The sequence below is a fragment of the Antechinus flavipes genome, chromosome 2 (genome assembly GCF_016432865.1).
Source record: "Antechinus flavipes isolate AdamAnt ecotype Samford, QLD, Australia chromosome 2, AdamAnt_v2, whole genome shotgun sequence".
In the NCBI taxonomy this organism is placed as follows: domain Eukaryota; kingdom Metazoa; phylum Chordata; class Mammalia; order Dasyuromorphia; family Dasyuridae; genus Antechinus; species Antechinus flavipes.
The window spans coordinates 31,609,364-31,628,069 of NC_067399.1; the positions used below are offsets into that span (position 1 = coordinate 31,609,364).

The 18,706-nt window shown below is 35.1% G+C and overlaps 1 protein-coding gene across 1 annotated transcript in view; it reads left to right on the forward strand.

The window, feature by feature from the left end:
• DNAH6 (dynein axonemal heavy chain 6) overlaps positions 1-18,706 on the forward strand; it is a 206,349-nt gene that overhangs the window by 34,485 nt on the left and 153,158 nt on the right. Inside the window, exons 18-28 of the mRNA XM_051974340.1 lie at positions 1,758-1,886; positions 3,827-3,940; positions 5,302-5,445; positions 7,501-7,713; positions 9,518-9,610; positions 10,888-11,007; positions 11,952-12,132; positions 13,900-13,996; positions 14,984-15,203; positions 17,828-17,992; positions 18,076-18,189. Of these exons, the coding sequence (XP_051830300.1) occupies positions 1,758-1,886; positions 3,827-3,940; positions 5,302-5,445; positions 7,501-7,713; positions 9,518-9,610; positions 10,888-11,007; positions 11,952-12,132; positions 13,900-13,996; positions 14,984-15,203; positions 17,828-17,992; positions 18,076-18,189 (1,590 nt within the window). The remainder of the gene's footprint in view (positions 1-1,757; positions 1,887-3,826; positions 3,941-5,301; positions 5,446-7,500; positions 7,714-9,517; positions 9,611-10,887; positions 11,008-11,951; positions 12,133-13,899; positions 13,997-14,983; positions 15,204-17,827; positions 17,993-18,075; positions 18,190-18,706) is intronic.

Sequence of the window (18,706 nt, forward strand, 5' to 3'; positions counted from 1 at the left end):
TTCCTTCCTTTTTTCCTTTATCTCTCTCTGCTGCCCTCCTTTTTTCTTTCTTGGGTTCACTAACTAGATTTCTTTCTTGAGGACCATTCCTTAAACTCAAATCACTCTTGGCTCTCACTGATTGGCCAACAAAAGTTCCAGGCCTTTTTTTTTTGTCTCCAGTTGCCTCAGAGTGAACACAAATATAGCAACTGTTGCTGTTTTGGTCAGAAACCTTGGGACTTTTCCCTTTTCAGATTAATTCCTTTTATTTGTTCTCATTTTTGGATTAAGTTAAAAAGGCCTTTTTATACCTCATTTCTTTCTTACCTAGCTTTAATCTCTGAATAGACTGAACTGAAATCTGTTTTAAAAAAACCTTGGTTATTCATCCCCATATACACACACAAAGAAGGAGAAAGGGAGGGAAAGAGGGAGGGAGAGAGAGAAAAAGAAAGAGAGAAAAAAATAATTAGCATTTCCAAATACTTTATACAGATACTTCTCTTGAGTTAGGTGCTATTATTATCCCCATTTTTCATATGAAAAAACTGAATTTAAGAGGTCAAGTAATTTGTCCAGAATCACAGATATCAAGCATCTGTTTTGGGCCATACTAGGAAGATTGTGAATTTGTTTCTTCTGACTCCAGGATCAGACCTCTATCTCTTGTGCCATCTAACTGCTATACTGGAGATGATCCCTTCTCATCTTTTGTGCACGCCTTTCTATGATATTTGGTAGATGCTGACGGCAGGTCACTGGCCATAGCCAGCCTTTGCTCTTGTCTCATAAATGGATTACTTTCATTTCTGGGTCTCTGTGCTGAGGAACTCACATGTGTCCAGGGAGAATAAATATTCCTCCAAATGGATGTAGCCAGTGTATGTATGTAGAGGGAGGACATACATAGGGAGAATAGGTCAAAAGTCACTTGAAGGAAAGAACAACTAATGGCCCTGATCCCATAGTGTTTCTTGGTTATGTATTCTTGCTGGACCTATTCCATGCTGGGCTCACATGACATATAGTCTCTCCAGAGGGTGCTGGGGTCATAGTCACTGGGAGGCAATGTTCCCTCCCTGCCAGCTATGACTCCATGAGGCAACATGTGGTTGTGGAGTTTCTATACTTCTAGCATCTGGCTTCAGCTAGAATCTTGGGCTAAGGAAGAGTAGAGGACACGTCTGTATACCATCTCCCTTTTTTATTAAAATCCAGACAAAGACTTACATTTCTTAAGCTATACTATATCAAATGGGAAGCAAAAAAAAAAATCCTAAATCATGAGAAAGAAATCTGTTCATTTCCAGAGTCTTAGCTAAAGGTGAATTTTGTCCTCATAGGGAAAATCTTCATCTCTTTTGGTCTTAGAACAACCAGACTTCTAAGTAGCACCAATAGGCTTTTAAACTGTGTTTGAAATTCTTCCTGTAGTTCTCAAGGGCAAAGTCTTTGTCCCATGCCTCCATTTTACTTAAGTTTAGAAAATCCATGTCAATTTTGTGCAATCCCCCAAAGAAAGGGCAGAAATTCTGCAAAAGAAAAATACAGGAGAGTGGTGTGGGACTGGGGTTTTTATTAGCCCCAAAAGTTTCTGATGTTTCATGGAAATGAAAGCAAAGAGAGAAAAATGGGAAATAGAAATCCTAAGTGGATTTAGTGCAGTCCTTTTTCACCTTAATTTTACACAACATAAAACCTGACTTTGGGCTATCCTATACATATCCAAAAGACTCATTATATACTGCTAATTAGTATTTTTTTTCATTTCACAGGATCCACAGATTTTGGACATCTCAGCTGACCAAGAAAAAATAAAAACTCTATTAAGTGATTTACAGTTGACTCTGGATGACCTCCAGAAACGTGCTTTCCAGTATAAATCCTACCAGAAGAACTTTAAGGTAACAATATCTGTAAATGTATTTTTTCAAAATTATAAAACTCCTTCTCTTGGCATTGAAGGTCTCCCACAATCTAGATCTATTCCATCTTTACAACTTCATTTCCTTCTCCTTCCCTGTATAGAGTATGTTTCTAATCAGACTAACTACCAGCCCTTTCTCCATCTTGTCCAACCTTCTATCACTTCCAAGCATTTTCACAACCATTCCTCCATGCCTAAAATGGATTTTCTCCTCACTTTTATTGGTTGAAATCATATTATTTTTTTGGAGATCCAACTCAGATGGCTGTCTCTTCCTTGAATTTCATTTCAATTCAGTAAATGTCTACTAATCATGTATTATGTGTTATTGGGTGTCAAGGACATAAAAATAAAACAAAATATTCCTTTCTTTCAAGGAACTTACATCTCCATAGATATAATAGATATAACATATCTTTAATTAATACAGAATACATATGAAATAGAGACAAAATAATTTTGGTTGAAGTAAAGTACTATCCATAGAAGGATATCAGGAAAGGCAATTGCTCAAGTCTTGAAAGTATTAGAGAAACCAAAAAGTGGAAGTGAGGCAGAAAAGCATTTTAGGTACAGAGGCAGCTTTTTCCAATCCAAGGAGCCCACAGATGAAAGGCACACATAGGGAATCACTAGTAGGCTATATTGGAGGGAGGTGTAGAGATGTGAAATTATTTTGGAAAGATAAGTTAAAGCCAGAAAGGAAACCACAGAGCTTTTTGAGCTGAGGAGTGATCTGGAATATCAATTTCCATATAAAAACATCAGTTTGAGGATGGATTGGATAGGATTGAGGTTGGAGGCAGATTAACCAATTAAGAGGCTTTTGTTATAGTCCAGGCAAGAGTTGCTGCCTAGGATGATGAATGAAGGAGAAAGATGAGAGACAAATGGAGCTAGGTTTGGCACTCTTTGGCAACTTATTTATAAGGGGTAAAAACAAGTGAGACTTTAGTCCTCAGTTCCTGGTCTTGTGATTTTCTTCCCATTTTGGGTCCATTTATCATCCCCAGATTCAGGTAAATGGCAAATTTGCCCTTGCTTATATGTCTAATTCTATAGGCAGAGAATTAGGAGATGGTTATTTATTTCATTATTCATAAAGAAATAAGTTCTAAAAATTTGTAGTAGGTAGTTGACATTTGAGATAAGAAAAGAAGATGGCAAGACTTTATTGATGCTTTTAGTGAATATAAAGTGTCATTTGTCTAGTCAAATTATATTTCATGATGATGAAATTTAGAAATGATATGAGTGAGATGCTATCAGTGATTTGTGAAAAATTGTGGTGAATAGAAGAGGAACTATAGGGTTCCCCCAAAACAAATATTGCCCTATTCCTTAAGGGAAAATAAGAAGAAACTAGTTTGCAAATTTGAAGCCAGTGAGTTTGACTTAGATTTTGGATACAACCCTAAAATATATTTTAAAAGTGTTATATTTATTCCAAATTTGACCAAAACAACAACAAAAAAGAACATTCCTAAGTACAAAGTCAAATACCAAAAGAGAATTTTGGTTCAAGCTATGTTTTTAAAGTTAAATAACAAATTCAAAATTTTACTTTCACAGCTGTCCTGCTTGTCTGTTTCCCTCTAGCCTTCCTTTAATTTTTTTCATTAAAAACACATGCTGAAACGACCCTCTTTTCTTTCTTCTTTTTTTATCCTATCTGTAGCGATTCCCTATTTCCCGAATTTCATCTTTTTCTAAAACACTGGGAAAAAAAAAAACAGTTTTACTAATAAATACACATAAACAAGCAAAAATAAATCCATACATTTTAGCATGTCCAAAAATACATCTCATTGTGCACTTTGAATATACCGTCTCTATTTCAGGAGTATTGGAAATAAATATATAGACCAAAAAAAAAAGAAATAAGTTCTAATGAATTCTTTTTTCTTTCTCTTAAAGGTAGAAGTGTCCAAATTTGAGGCTCTGGAAGAAGTCTGTGCAGAGCTGAAACTTAAGCAGTTGCTCTGGGATTCTCTCTCTGAATGGGATGTCCTCCAAGTAGACTGGTTAGAGGTAGAAAAGAAATACACTTTCATAATTTTAATTCTTAAATAATTGAGCACAAGTTTATTTGTTAAACTCAATGGCCAACTTTAAACTTTTCCTCCCCCTAAAGTTATTTTAAAAGCCAAATTCCACTGCACTGGGTATCAGGAGACCTGGTTTTGAAGCAATATTCACTCTACCAATTCTAATTAATTCTAGTTGATTCTAATTAACTCTGTGTTCTCAAGGCTTGGTATTTAACCTTCTTCATTCCTCATCTCTCAAAGGAAGGCACTGGTTAAATGACCTCTAAGGTCTTATAACATTCTACAAATTCAGTCTTTAGATCTATATCTTAGACTTGAAAGAAAGTTTCCCTAATTTATACATGTATTCAGTCTTTAAAACTACATCTCAGATTTGAAGGAAAGTTTCCCTAACTTATATATGTGATTTACATTAATAGAAGTCTACCATAAAGCAGAATTCATTATGAATAGGCTTGCATGACACACAGACACTCTTATCATGGGTCCTATCCAGGGAGTAATGACATCAGAGGAAAAAGACTTTATTCTAAGACTCCGAAAAGGTCTAGATTTGCAATTTCATCAGCCTACAGAACTCACAAATGAGGAAACTCTCCCTCCTACTTCAGATCAGCACTTTCTCAGTAACTTACAGTTGTAGAGATATTTCTACAACAGAGATGTCAAACACTCTACAGTGTGGTCTGAACCAGATTAAAATGTAATTAGAAAATATTTTTTAAAATAAATTAAATTTAAATTTAAAACATTCTTGAAACTCCTATCATATGTCAGGCACTGGGCTAAGCACTGTAGATGCAAAGAAAGATTTTAAAAAACAGCACTTGGAAGATAACATAAAATTGATTATTTATTTATTACTGAACTAATTGGGGTTAAGTGACTTGCCCAGGATCACACAGCTAGGAAGTGTTAAGTGTCTGAGACCAGATATGAACTCAGGTCCTCCTGACTTCAGGGCTCTATCCACTGTATCACCTAGCTGCCTCTAAATTGATTATTTATTAAGTACAGACAGAATAGAAAGAAAGCAAGTCCCAAGAGAAACTATGGATACTTGGTAGAGCCTAAAAAGAGAGACTTTTGGAGTTGACTCTTGAAAGGAGCCAGGAAGCTTCTGGCAAGAGCAACAGATATTTTAAAGGCAAAGGGACAGGAGATCAAGAGCCACATTTGAAGACTATCAAGTAGACATATACCTATATATTCAAGTGTACATGGGAGGGAATCAGGTGTAAAAAGACTAGACATTATTTCTTTTCACTTTATATTTTCTCTCATTCTTTTTAAAGACCTGTCACCTTAAACTTCTAATTTACTGATTTCTTATTCTTACAGTGTAAATTTGATAGTCTGGATCCAGAGTCTCTCAATTCTCAAGTTTCAAAGTATGCCAAATTTGTGAATCAGTTGGAAAAAGGTTTGCCGCCTAACAATGTAGTGCCACAGCTGAAGAGTAAGGTGGAAATGATGAAGGAAAAAGTAAGTGACCACTATGCAAGGGGGATTCTTTCCATAATCTGGACTACAGTTCTGCTAAGAGACTGTAGAGAAACTGTAGAGAAAAGAATCAGAAAACTGCCATAAAGCCACAAATGATATTCTTCAAACCATTCAGCCATCACCAACATAATGCTACTTGAATAATCAGGGGCTCAAAATGGGTAAAGGTTTGTACAGAGAAGAGATTGGTTTTAAATTTATTTTCAATTTATGGAATAAAATAAGCATTTCAATAATAGTAGAATTTTTAAAAATATCATTTCCCATGAAACTAAAAATCTGTTATATACAACTTGCTATTCTTTTTAAAAATATAATATTATCATGGTAAATTTCTTTCTTCCACTTTTCTTCACTCCTTCACTCCCCCTTATCTTCACTCCTTTACCCAACCTAGAGATGGCTACAATTAGACAAAAATAGTGTGTTTATATGTATATACATATATGTTTGTGTATATATAAAATTATTCTATAATACTCCTATTTATCAGTTCTTTTCTGAATACAGATAGTATCTTTCTTTATCTGTCCTTTATTCTAAATTTGTGTATTTATAATAGTCAAAATGACTCAGTCATTCTTAAAACAATACCGCTATTACTGTATACGATGTCTCTTAGTTCTGCTCACTTCACTCTTCATCATTTCATGCAAGTCTTTCCATGTCTTTCTAAGATCACTGATCTATCATTTTTTATTGCACAATAGTATTCCATCACAACCATATATCACAACTTGTTCAGTCATTTCCCAGTTGATAGGGATTCCTGAAATTTCCAATTTGTTGCTACCATAGAGAGCTACTATAGATATCCCATTCACATTCAAAGTTATCATTACTATTTGTGAATTTGCCTCTATCTTATTTTTATTCACTGTTTTCTTTCTTAGCCTTTATTTTTACCCTATCCCTGTTACTTTACCTTTTCCCTTCACCCCTATTTCAAAGCTACTGGCTTGTCTAAACCCAACTATTCATCTCATGCATTTTCCTGCTTGTTAGATGGATTGAAGTATATGGCTATTTCAGTACAATCTATCATTATTTCCCTGACCTAGAAGTAAGAAGAACAAAAATTACTTTAGTTAATAAGTTTGACCTGAAGACATCCAGAAAGCCGCTGGAAAATTTCTAAAGATACTCTTGCTCTAGCTCTGAAATTAACTCACTTTATGACCTTGCTCAAGTCTCAATTTTTTCATCTGTAAAATGAGATTAGATTTAATAATTTCTAGGATCCCTCCCAGATGTATTTCAGTCATCATGAATCTGAAGGAGAAAAAAAGAGGATAGGTGGAAAAGTATGAAAGGCCTTTCCATAGTCAACTGCCTACTTGGAACTTGTAAGTGACACCAGAACCACCAATGGAACCAGAGTTATTCCCCTTTCACACTCCAGAACAGAGTACTTACACATTACAACTTCAATGGATCAGAGGTGGTTACTCCTCCTCTCTTAATCCAAACTATAGATCATCCATGTCTTTCATCCTGTTCTTGCCTATATATTCCTATTGCTTCTCCTATGGGACATGTTTGGTGCACAAGGGACTTCTGTAGCAACCCCAGAAACATAACACAGCACTTCTTGAGAAAAGAAGAATGGAAATTGTTACATTTCCTTTGAGAATTGCTAAATGGTAGTGTCTTCCTATGTGGACAATCCATTTCATGTCTTAAATTTTACTAATACTAATTTAATGATCTAACATAAGTATCAGATTCATGATGTTAATTTCATATTCAATATTTAATCATTATTCTGCAGTTAAAACCAATGAAGTTACACTTTCTATGAATTTATCCTAAATGAAATTTTAAAACTAGCATTAAAATGATTCTCAGACCATTACTGAATTCTTTTACCCAAATGAAATCTGAAGTGACAGCATGTTTTCCAGGAACTTCATCTAGTGTCTTGCTCATAGATTAATATCAATCCATTAATGATTATTCTTTTATTCCATTCACAACTCCAATGTCTTTTACAGATTAAAATGGGAGCAAATATGCTTTGCTTTTGTTTTCTAGCTTCCCGTGATAACAGACTTGAGGAACCCCTTCTTGAAACCAAGACACTGGGAAACTATTGAGCAAATAGTTGATGTTACCCTTGTGGACCCTAAAAATCCGTTAACTCTGCAACGTCTCATTGATATGCGAGTTTTTGATTTTGGACAAGAGATTCAGGATGTTTCTGGGCAGGCTTCTGGAGAAGCATCTCTGGAGACAATACTCAAAAAGGTAACAAACAAACAAACAAAAAATCCACGATTGTCACATGGGCTGAAAATCATATGATGAACATTAAGTAGACTATTGTAGAATTTCCATGGCTCATCAAAAGCATATTATAGTATATTAATGACTACCTTTGGATCACATCAATCAATCCCAAATTTATCCAATTGTGTTACCATCTAACATCTCTTCCTATCTTGAGAGAGTTGGTCAAATGAAGTAAGATACTCAACCTGTGGCATTCTCCTTATTTATCAGGCTAGTTACTAGAGCAATAAAAGGAAATAAAGTTAGACTAGCACTAGCACTCTCTGTTCTTGGTGAAGTTGTAATAGTTTTTAGATATTACTGCTTCCCTTTACTGGAACTTACAAGCTATATTTGTAAAATAGTGTTTAAAAGTTTTATTCACTGATGGTAGTTTTTGTAATCTTTACCTTCTTCACTTAAAAAAAAATAGATAATATTTGCTTTTCTCCATCTTATGAGATCATTCCTGTCTTCTAAGATATTTCAGAGCTAAAATACCAAAAAGTACTTAGAAATTGGGCCTGCCATTTTTTTTATAACTATGAATTAGTTCATCCATGCCTAGTGATTTGAGCTAATTGAGAACAAGATTCTCTCTATTTCTTAAGTTACATTTCTACTTCCTATCACTCATTTTAGTTTTTTCTTTCTGGTTTTTCTAACTCCAACTCACTTGTCCAAGATTCTTATTGTTTCTGCCTTAGCAACTTATTGGTCAGGCTCTAGTCCAAAATAGCAGATCCCTTTGTCTTTCCTTCATTTTTTAAAAAATCAAATTATCATTAAACCAAATCTCAAGTTTCTCACCCATGCTTACTTGGCAGAGAAAGCAGGACCAGATATGTCACTAATTATCCCCTCATTAAAGTAGCATGCATCCCTGTCAAATTTGCAATTCGTTGCCCAAAATCCTCATCCAATTCCTGTGGAGCATAGCCCTGCAAAATCATTGAATCCCATCCCACTGAGCTTCACCTTTGAGATCAACCCTTTGGGTTCCCTTGAATGTCAAGTTTCTTACCCATGCTTTATGTATTTACACAGAGACATCTGGGGCCATTGATTTTATGGCTATCTCTTTGGATGTTGTCTCCTGGCAAACACTGATTCTTGATTGTACATTGCTTTCTGTAAGAAGGCAGCCAGGTGGAAAAGTAGATAGAGAGCTGACATTAGACTATGGAAGAAAAATGTTCAAATCCTGCTTAAGACACTTTATTAACTGTGTAAATCAGGGCAAATCAACCCCACTGTGCTTCACTTTACTCATGTGTAAAACTGAGATAGTAAGAGTACCTAACCCACAGAATTTTTACATGAATCAGATGAGATAGTAAAGCAAAATGCTTTGTAAACCTTAAAGCAGTAGATAAATCCTTACTGTGATGATAATAATGACAATGACAATAAATTTGTTTCTACTCCTCCCTTTGTTATCTGGGCTTTTCCAGAGCTATGTGAGCAATTCTCTCAAACCTTCTTTTTCATATTCATGAGATTCCAACAAAGAGTTGGACCCCTGAATTATTGTTACTATTGAAAGTTGTTCAATTCCACTTTCATTCTAAATTCAACTAAACTTGTCCATCTAAGCAAACGAAGGTTAAAGGAATTTTTTATAAAATTATCTCTTAAAGATTTTAACAATCAGGTAGCAAAAAAATATATTATCTCATTTTACATGAAGGATTCTTTTCAGTGTCATGGTCATTGTTTGTAATATATTTATTTATTTGGAAAATGATATAAGTCTACCAAAATGTTATTATTTTACAAGGTGGAAGATTCTTGGAAAACAACAGAATTCATTGTTTTGCTTCACCGAGATGCCAAAGATGTTTTTATCCTGGGTGGGACAGATGACATACAGGTAAGTAACTGCAATGAGTTGAAAGCTTGAGAGATAGGGCTTTATTGCATTACCCAAGAATTATCTGCACCAGATGCAGCCATTTGGGCCCATGGGACTTTGAAGCAGAGATGGGGAACCCTTATCTAAACCATCATATCTGCTGAGTTTTTCTACTTCAATCACTCAATCAACATGTACTTTCAAGCACCTAATCTTCTGTACAAAACTCTGTGGAGTATATGAAAGAGATATAAAAATAAGTTCCCAGTGCCTGAGTTCTTAGAGGATATGGTCTAGTTGGGAAGATTAATGAAGGTGGTATAACATAAGTGGGATCCTGAAAGGTAGATTGGATTTAAATAGGAAATAAATAGAAAGGATTTAAATAAAATTTTTAAAAAATAAATTAAAAAATTAGAAGGGAAGGCATTTCTAGTGAAAATTGGGAAAATTAAATTGATTCTATTTTTTTTTCCATTAATTTCATTCTGTTTCACTGCTGAAATTTTAGATTTTAGTGCAGTCAATGAAGACAGAAGTAGATTTTTTATGGAACTTCCTTGTATTCTCCATAATCCAGTAAATATTGGCGATTTAGATTCCTTTGCCTCTTCAAAAACCAGCCTGCTCTTCTGGTAATTCTCAGTTCATATAGTGCTGAAGCCTACCTTGTAGAATCTAAAGCATAACTTTGTTGGAGTGTGAAATGAACACAATTGTTTGGTAATTGGAACAATCTTTAGTATTGCTTTTCTTTAGGACTAGGACATAAACTGATTGTTTCTAATCCAGTGGTCATAATTAAGGTTGTCTCATCTTTAGGGTGTCTCCAAATTTGCTGGCATATGGAGTGCTGCTCTTTTAATAGCATCTTCATTAGGATTTCATATAGGTCATCTGAGATTCCATCTTCATTAGCCTTGTCGTTGGCAATGCTTCCTGGGCCCATTTGACTTCATTCTCCAGAATGTCTGGTTCTAGAGCAGCAATCACACCGTTGAGGTTATCATTGATGTTAAGATTTTTCTTATATAGTTCTTTTGTGTACTCTTGCTACCTCTTCTTAATCTCTTCTGATTCTGTTCAGTCCATTTTTTTATCATGCCTACTTTTTGCATGAAAAATTCCCTTAATATAATCTCTAATTTTCTTTCAGAGATCTGTCTTTCCCAACAGAATACAGAAGTCCAGAGAAAAACAAGAAGAAATAAATGAGAAATAGAAGAAAACAATAGAAAGGGAAAAATCAGAAATGGCTTCCACTTACCATATGCTTTTTTTTTTTTCCCTTCAAGGTCCTTCTAGATGACAGCATCATTAATGTGGCCACAATTTCCTCTTCCCGATATGTGGGTCCACTCAAACCTCGAGTTGATGAATGGCAAAAGCAACTTGCATTGTTTAATCAAACATTGGTGAGCAATACATTTTAAAATAAATAATTCAAAGAATTTTAGAACCAAAAAAAACCTGAGAAATAATATTTTCCTCTATTTTATGCCTTTAGTTTGGGCTGAGAGGCAGTGGGGTATAGTGAGTAAAAAGAACATTTGCCTTTAGGTCATGGGTTCAATGCTACCTCTGATAGGAACTACCTAGGAGACTTTAGGCTTACCTTCCCTAAATCTCAGCTTCCTCTTTGATAAAGTGATGGGGCTGAATGGATACAGAGCATTCCATTTTAGTGCATATCCTATACGAAGTATTTTGCAGATATTAAAAAACTTTATGTATTAGGTATTAAGGCAGCGTCAGAATAGTTTGGCATATCAGAGTATTTAAGGAGTAGAAGAAAAATGAAATAAATTGAATTTATTGATAACTGGTGCCAAAATTTCCTCTTTTGCCTATAATACAATATGAACTTGAAGACATGAAGACTGTTGTCTCATCTTTAAGATGTCTCCAGCCAGGGCTAATCACCCTTGTCACTGTTTTCATCCAATTATTATGTTATTGTTCAATTGTATAAGACTTTTTGTAACCCCATTTGAGGATTTTTTATTTCCTTCTACAGATTATTTTACAGATGAGGAAACTTAGGGAAACAGGGTTAAGTGACTTGCCCAGGGTCATAAATGTTTGAGATTATTTTTATTTGAACTCAGGTCTTCCTGATCCTAGATCTTGAGCACTGTATCCCCTATTTGCCCCAGCCACTACTAACATGACATAATCAGAAAATTATTCATCAACATAAGCTCCCAGTCCTTTCAATCTTCCCTAAAAGGCATTCTGAATCTTGGGGGGGATCTCAGCTCTGATATCCAAGATCCTTGAGTGGGCATGGGCTGCCCCATGGTTCAAGCTACCAGTGGCTCCGTGATAGCTAACACTTCAATTTTACTGATTTCCCTAGGATGAGTGGCTGACCTGTCAGAGAAATTGGCTTTACTTAGAGAGTATTTTCAGTGCTCCGGACATTCAGAGACAGCTGCCGGCAGAGGCCAAAATGTTTTTACAGGTGGATAAATCATGGAAAGAAATCATGAGAAAAGTTAACCGTTTGCCCAATGCCCTCCGTGCAGCTACTCAACCAGGTATATCAGCCCAATGATTTACAAAGAAGTATCTCTATTCATCTCACCATAATCACCATCTAGCCTGATCATTAGAGCCTGAGGATTAAATAATCATTGATCTCAAAGATTCAGAATTAAAAACCAGAAAGATAGGAGGCAGCATTGTCATAAACTTGATGAGAACAAATAATATGATTTTGTTTTCCCTTCTCAGCTTAGTGTGAATAATTCCATAATTAATTAATTGATTGATTGTATGTTCTTGTAATTTGGTCTTCTGCCACTAAAGGGCAGGGATATTTTAACTTAAAAAAAGTTATCTTTTTGTTTGAAACTAAAATTATGTTTTCTGTTCAAACTCTTCTAGATCTGTCACTATCAATTTGACAAATTACTTTCCAAAAATATAACTTTTTGTTAAAACAGAAACAGGTGCAAATCTTTCGATAAACCTTCTAGCTAGTGCTTAGAACAGAGCTTGGCACAAGCAAGTGCTTAATAAATGGTTTATTGGCTTGACTCTCTATTTCAGAGAGTTCTTAACCTGGGTTTCATGAATTAAAAAAATTTTGATAGCTGTATTTCCTTGTATTTTATGTTATGTATAGAAACATGATTTTGAGAAAGGGTCCAGGAACTTCACCAGACCAAAAAAAAAGATTAGGAGCATCTCCTCCTAATAATTAATAAATAAGTAAAATATGAGTATTCATATCATATTTGGAAAGCTAGTCAGAGAAGGAGATTAGTAAAGGAGCAGAATCTAAATTGGGTCTTCACAAGGTAAGTAGAACCCATGAAAGAAAGAGGAAGGAGGAGAGTAAAGAAGGTAGGATGCCATTTAAAAAGAGAATCATATTTTCTTTTTGGAAAGAATTAAAATGTATAGAAGAAACTAATTTTTCACATTTTTAAATTTCTTGAACTCATGGAGACTTCATCCAACTGCTTGATTAAGTAATAATTTTTCAAATTGGATATTTCTTCAGCATCCCAATCTCAACAGATCTCAAACAGATCTATCTTCCCCCCAAAAAAACCCTTTCTTCTTCAAAAATGTTCCTTTTTTATGCAGATCACCATTATCCTTCTAGTGACCTATGGTCTTTCCAAGTTTCTCCATAAATCCTTTATGAAGTGTCCCATGTCTCAATATGTCAGGGATCTTTCTCTAGTTCTCTTGACATTGGAAAGATATTGGTAATATATGCAGTTTGTCCAATGGTTATTTCCTTTCCTTTTATGTGATTATATCACCTTCCCTTTCTTTCCTACATCTTTTCCTTGATACATTTAACTCTACTTCTCTTTTGCAGCTTTTGGTTGGTAAGATGAATACCATCATATTAGGAAAATTAAGCTGGCCAAAAAGAGAGGAAGAGAATATCTTCTGAATACTAATTATATTGGGTAATTAAGTTTATCACGTCAAGAGACAGAGAGAAAGACCTCTAACAGGTTGTGATGAATTTGGGGAAGATCTCGAACAAGCATCCTGCATAGGCAGGCATGGGCGGGGAGGGAGGAAGCTACAATCTGTATCATTGGAGGAAAGTTCAAATTAACAAACTTAAAGATCCATCTGAGTATACTGAATATATATGTATAAGTATTAAAATTCAGAAATCATTAGTTCTTTTACAACCACAAAATGGCAATTTATAATTTAAAAATTATATTTTATTAAATACATCAAATCTTTTTAATATTAATAAAACCACAATTTCTGCATTATTTTCTTTTTCAATTTTTACTATAATTTTATAACTACTTTTCATTGTATAGGACTTTTAGAAACTTTTCAAAATAATAATGCACTGCTTGACCAAATTCAGAAGTGTCTTGAAGCTTATTTGGAATCAAAGAGAGTTATCTTTCCGAGGTAAGCTTAAAATAATAGATAATCTTTGGAAATTGCTAGCAGTTATCCCCTAATTCAAGAAAAGTAAGTTTACAATAACAAATAGGCAGGAACTTCAGCAAGTTGGGCACATACAATTCATACACATATAATACAGATATAATATGAATTATAGTTATATTTACATATAAATATACATATAAAGGAGAGTTTGTGATAAAGAATATCCAGGAGGTAGTATCCTGAAATAAAGAGTACCTTGGTTGAGAGGATCTGGTCTTGGGGCCAGAAAGAATCACAGAATCATAAAATCACAGTTGTCAGTTGAAAAGGACTTCATTGGCCATCTAGTCCAACTCATTCACAAAAAGAATCTCTAGTCTAAAATTCCCAACAAGTGGTCCTCCAGCATCTTCTCAAAGATTTCCAAAGAGGGAAAGGTTAGTATGGACCAGGGAGGTTGGTTTGGAATCAACGGGACTTAGATGCAGCCTGCTTCCCCAAAGTGTGAGTCTTTTATGGTAGAAGCATTTCTTCCCTGCTCTGCCCCTGTTCTGATATGATGGTTTAGTTATGAACTGGAGCCACTTTACCGCCTTTTGACTCCAGCACGCTAATGAGATTTGGCCACCGTCTCTTCCTTCATTACGTCTCGTTGGACCTCAAAACCAATTCCAACATACACATAGTACATTCTAGCCTCCCCACAGGTCCATATTCATTTCAGGCAGATGATTCCATTCTATCTGTGAGACTAGAACATGCTACTACTCTTCATTTAGCTTGTGATTTAGTTCGTTAATTTAATCTCCAAATTTCATTGATAGCTCTAATAATGAGGGGTAGGTTCAGAGTCAGGAAAAACCTGAGTTCGAGATCATCTTGGCATTAGAGGGACTGAGCTCTGGACCATGCTGTCCAAAGGGGATGGGGACAGTTTCATTGTTAAGGGATCCCAGGCACACTTGTCCTGTTGGTTTGCCTTTAAAACAATTTGTTTCCTTGTAGGTTTTACTTCTTATCCAATGACGAGCTTTTGGAAATTTTGGCCCAGACCCGCAATCCACAAGCAGTGCAGCCTCATTTAAGGAAGTGTTTTGATGCCATCTCTAGACTGGAATTTGCTATTTTAATCTCCACTGAACCCAAACTGCCTGGTATTGAGACAGAACCAGAAAAGATTTTTACAAATGATATTTTAGCCATGCTGTCACCAGAAGGAGAGCGGGTAAGAATTAAGCCTTCTCTTCCTTTTTGTACATTTCAACACATCTTAGAATTCTAGGAAAGGACCTTAGTGATAAGAAATCTACTTCAGCTTCCTCATCTCTGATTAATTATTAACTAATTAATCATCTCTAATTAATTAATTATCTCCCTTTTCCCATGAGTTGCATTGTTGAGAGACAGAGAGAGAGTGAATGAGTAATAACATATATGACATTGCATATGTGATATGTCACATATATGATAGCTTTAGAAATAAATATATGTACATTAGCACTTTGATTCTTCTTCCTGTATCACCCCCCATTTCTGTAAAAATTTATTTATAAAATAAAATTAAAAATATATTAAAATAGCCCCATCAGCAAGTTGGGCACATACAATTCATACACATATAATACAGATATAATATAATATGAATTATAATTATATTTACATATAAATATATCATAATTAGATATTATCTATAAAAGATATTTATATATAGTCTCATCACTAGATAGAATATCAGATGATATATATGGTATATTTATGTATAAATGTAAATTTATATAAAATTTATTTATACATTAATCTTTATGTTAAAATTATACTGTTGCTTGATTAGCTGTAATTCAAGTGTTCCCTAGGAGATCAAAGAGCTCCAAATCTCTCATTCTCCCAAAAGAAAATAGAAACCTGCACTTTCTGTTCCTAGTGCTAATAGAGGAAGAAATTTATGGAACAAATCTTTTTAAAAATTCATTAAGTAGTTTTTAAATGATTACAAAAACTTTTAGGAGGCATGCAATGGTTTATGTTCCTGTTGAAACACAAAAGAAGGATTCTGTCTATTCCCACACACCATTAACAAAAAGCTTGGCTGCCTACTTGACACAGTTTTCCAAATTAAAAATCATACTCATGCTCCTTTCTGTCCTGCTACTCTTCACCTCTTTTCTAAGAGTTAACACAGAATAATTTACAAATCAAGAGAGTTGTATTTTTCTCATACCCTTCACCAACATTACTTATAAAAATAACTTTTACAATATTGATACATATTTTAAACAAATCACTGAAATCCTAAAACTGGTGCATTTAAGTCCTGATTAAAATGTCATAAAAAACAAAAACTTTTTTTTTTATTTTAAACACATTGCCCTGATGTCAGATATTAGGGATGAAGGTACAAAGACAATTCTCTAGATTTAATTTAAACATAATCCAAGTAGGCTTTAAAGGGCTCATTAATTAATCTCATTTGAGGTGACAGACTGGCTCCTAAGATTGGCCTTTTTAGGGTCCAGCCCAGCTACTAGGTATTTGGTCTGAGATATTATCACATTGGAGCTGCAAAACCCCATCAAAGGAAAAAAGCAAAAAACAAAACAAAACAAAAAACTTGGTATTTTTGGAGCTGCCAAGTCCCACCAAAGGAAAAAAGTTAAAAACAAACAAACAAAACAAACAAACAAACAAAAAAAAACTTGGCATTTTTGGAGCTGCAAAGCCCCACCAAAGAAAAAAAAAAATAAAAAACAGCAACAACAAAACAAAACAAAACAAAAAACAAAACAAAAAAACAAAAAAAAAAAACTTGGTGTTTTGGGAGCTGAAAAGTCCCATCAAAGGTAAAAAAAAAAAAAAAAAAAAAAAAAAAAAAAAAAAAAAAAAAAAAAAAAAACCTTGGCATTTTTACTCAGAAAGAAAGATCTCTGATTCTATTTTCCAGACTAACAGCTGGGAGAATCAGTTTCAGTTCCCTTAACAAGTTAATCTTAGAAAACCTTACACAGAAACACAGAGACAAACCAAACAGGGCCTTAATGACCCAGAAATCAAAAGCTGAGATTAAACCTTTTTTTTTTTTTTTAGAACTTTCTATCCTACTTTTTTGTTAGCCTGTCTGCTTCCCGATTTTGCTAGGATACTTTTTTTTCAGTGACACACTTGATCCTACACTTAGCCTAATTCCTTCCACACACCTCTGCTGGAAAACCCAAAGAGAGCTTCTCCCTCTTGGGCAGAATTTTCACCTAATTTGCTCAAGAGATATAGTTTGTGGGTAATTAAATTATTTTATTACTAAGACTAGCATGTTAATAAAACCAAAGTGGTCTTTTGGCTGTCTCTCTTCGATCAAAGTCCCTTCATAGAGGTGGGCTCACAGTTTCTATGTCCTTTGAAAGGTTCCTGTTCTTGATGAGGGGCCTAATCGCATTAACACAGTGGGAAGTGAGCTATCTTGGGGTATCAGGTGATATAGATCACTCAAATCTTGATCAAAGAGAGATCAATGTCTCTGACTTGATAAGAGCAAGGGTCTTAACATTTTCCCAGATCCGTCTGAGCAAACATTATGAACAGGAATGTTCCCATTAGCCCAAACAGAATTTCTTTTTACTGTCTGGTTAGATCTTGGGCTGGGTAAATCTCTAAAAGATTTCTCACCCTGATTGGTTTCTGAATGAGGAAGTAGAATGAGATGGGACAGGGGCAGAGACAGGGCGGGAGGAAGAGGGAGGGGAAGGGAACCTTAGCCCTGATTCAATAAGTTGTTATTAGAGAGAAATAATTAATTTCTCATAGAAGCCAAACAGCTCTTGCATGGTGGGTCTCCCAGTTGCTGCAATTCTCTCCTAGGTTGGCCTGGGGAAAGGTCTGAAGGCTCGAGGGAATGTGGAAGATTGGCTGGGCAAAGTGGAAGAAGCCATGTTCACATCCCTGAGGCGCCTAAGTAAAGCCGCCATTGCTGACTACCAGTCCAAGACTCGGATCGAATGGGTGGTGTCTGACCATCCTTCCCAAGTAATTCCTCAACCTTGGTTATTATCTTTCTGTGTACTCTCCGTGAGCCTTTCAGCATTGGCCAAACTGGTGTTTCCTTGTAGGTTGTGCTGACCATTTCTCAAATCATGTGGTGTCGAGACTTGACTGAGTGCTTGGAAGGGCAAGATCAAGACCACTTGCTGGCAATGGAAATGTTTGAAAGAACAAACTTTGAGGTGAGTTTTGGGAGAGAGGAAGGAGGATCAGGGAGAAGCTTTAGAGGATTAGTGTCCAAATAATTCAAATTTGCTATCTTTCAGTCTTTAAAAAATTCATATTATTCCTGTAAACTTGCATCATGTCATGACTAGGCGCTTTATCAAATAATCAATCAGTGAGCATTGATGAAAGGCCTGCTATTTGGAACAGCCACAATCTGACACTCCAATATAATGGTGTCATTTTGGACCTGGGCTAGAACAAAGGGCAACAGTCAATCAACCATTTAGAAAGGGCTTTGAAGATTAAAATGCCCTGTATTGGTATTTAAAAGGATTTCATAACCCAACCCCCTCGTATTCTCCAGTCTTCCCCTGTACATCCACCATCCTGTACATCTCCTGGTCTCAATGCTCATCCAGGGTAGGAATTGTTTTTACCTTTCTTTGTACTGTCAGTGCTTTGCACAGTGGCTGGTGCATAAGCACTTAATAGATGCTTATTGACTACCTTATGGACACAAGGCTAGCCTCT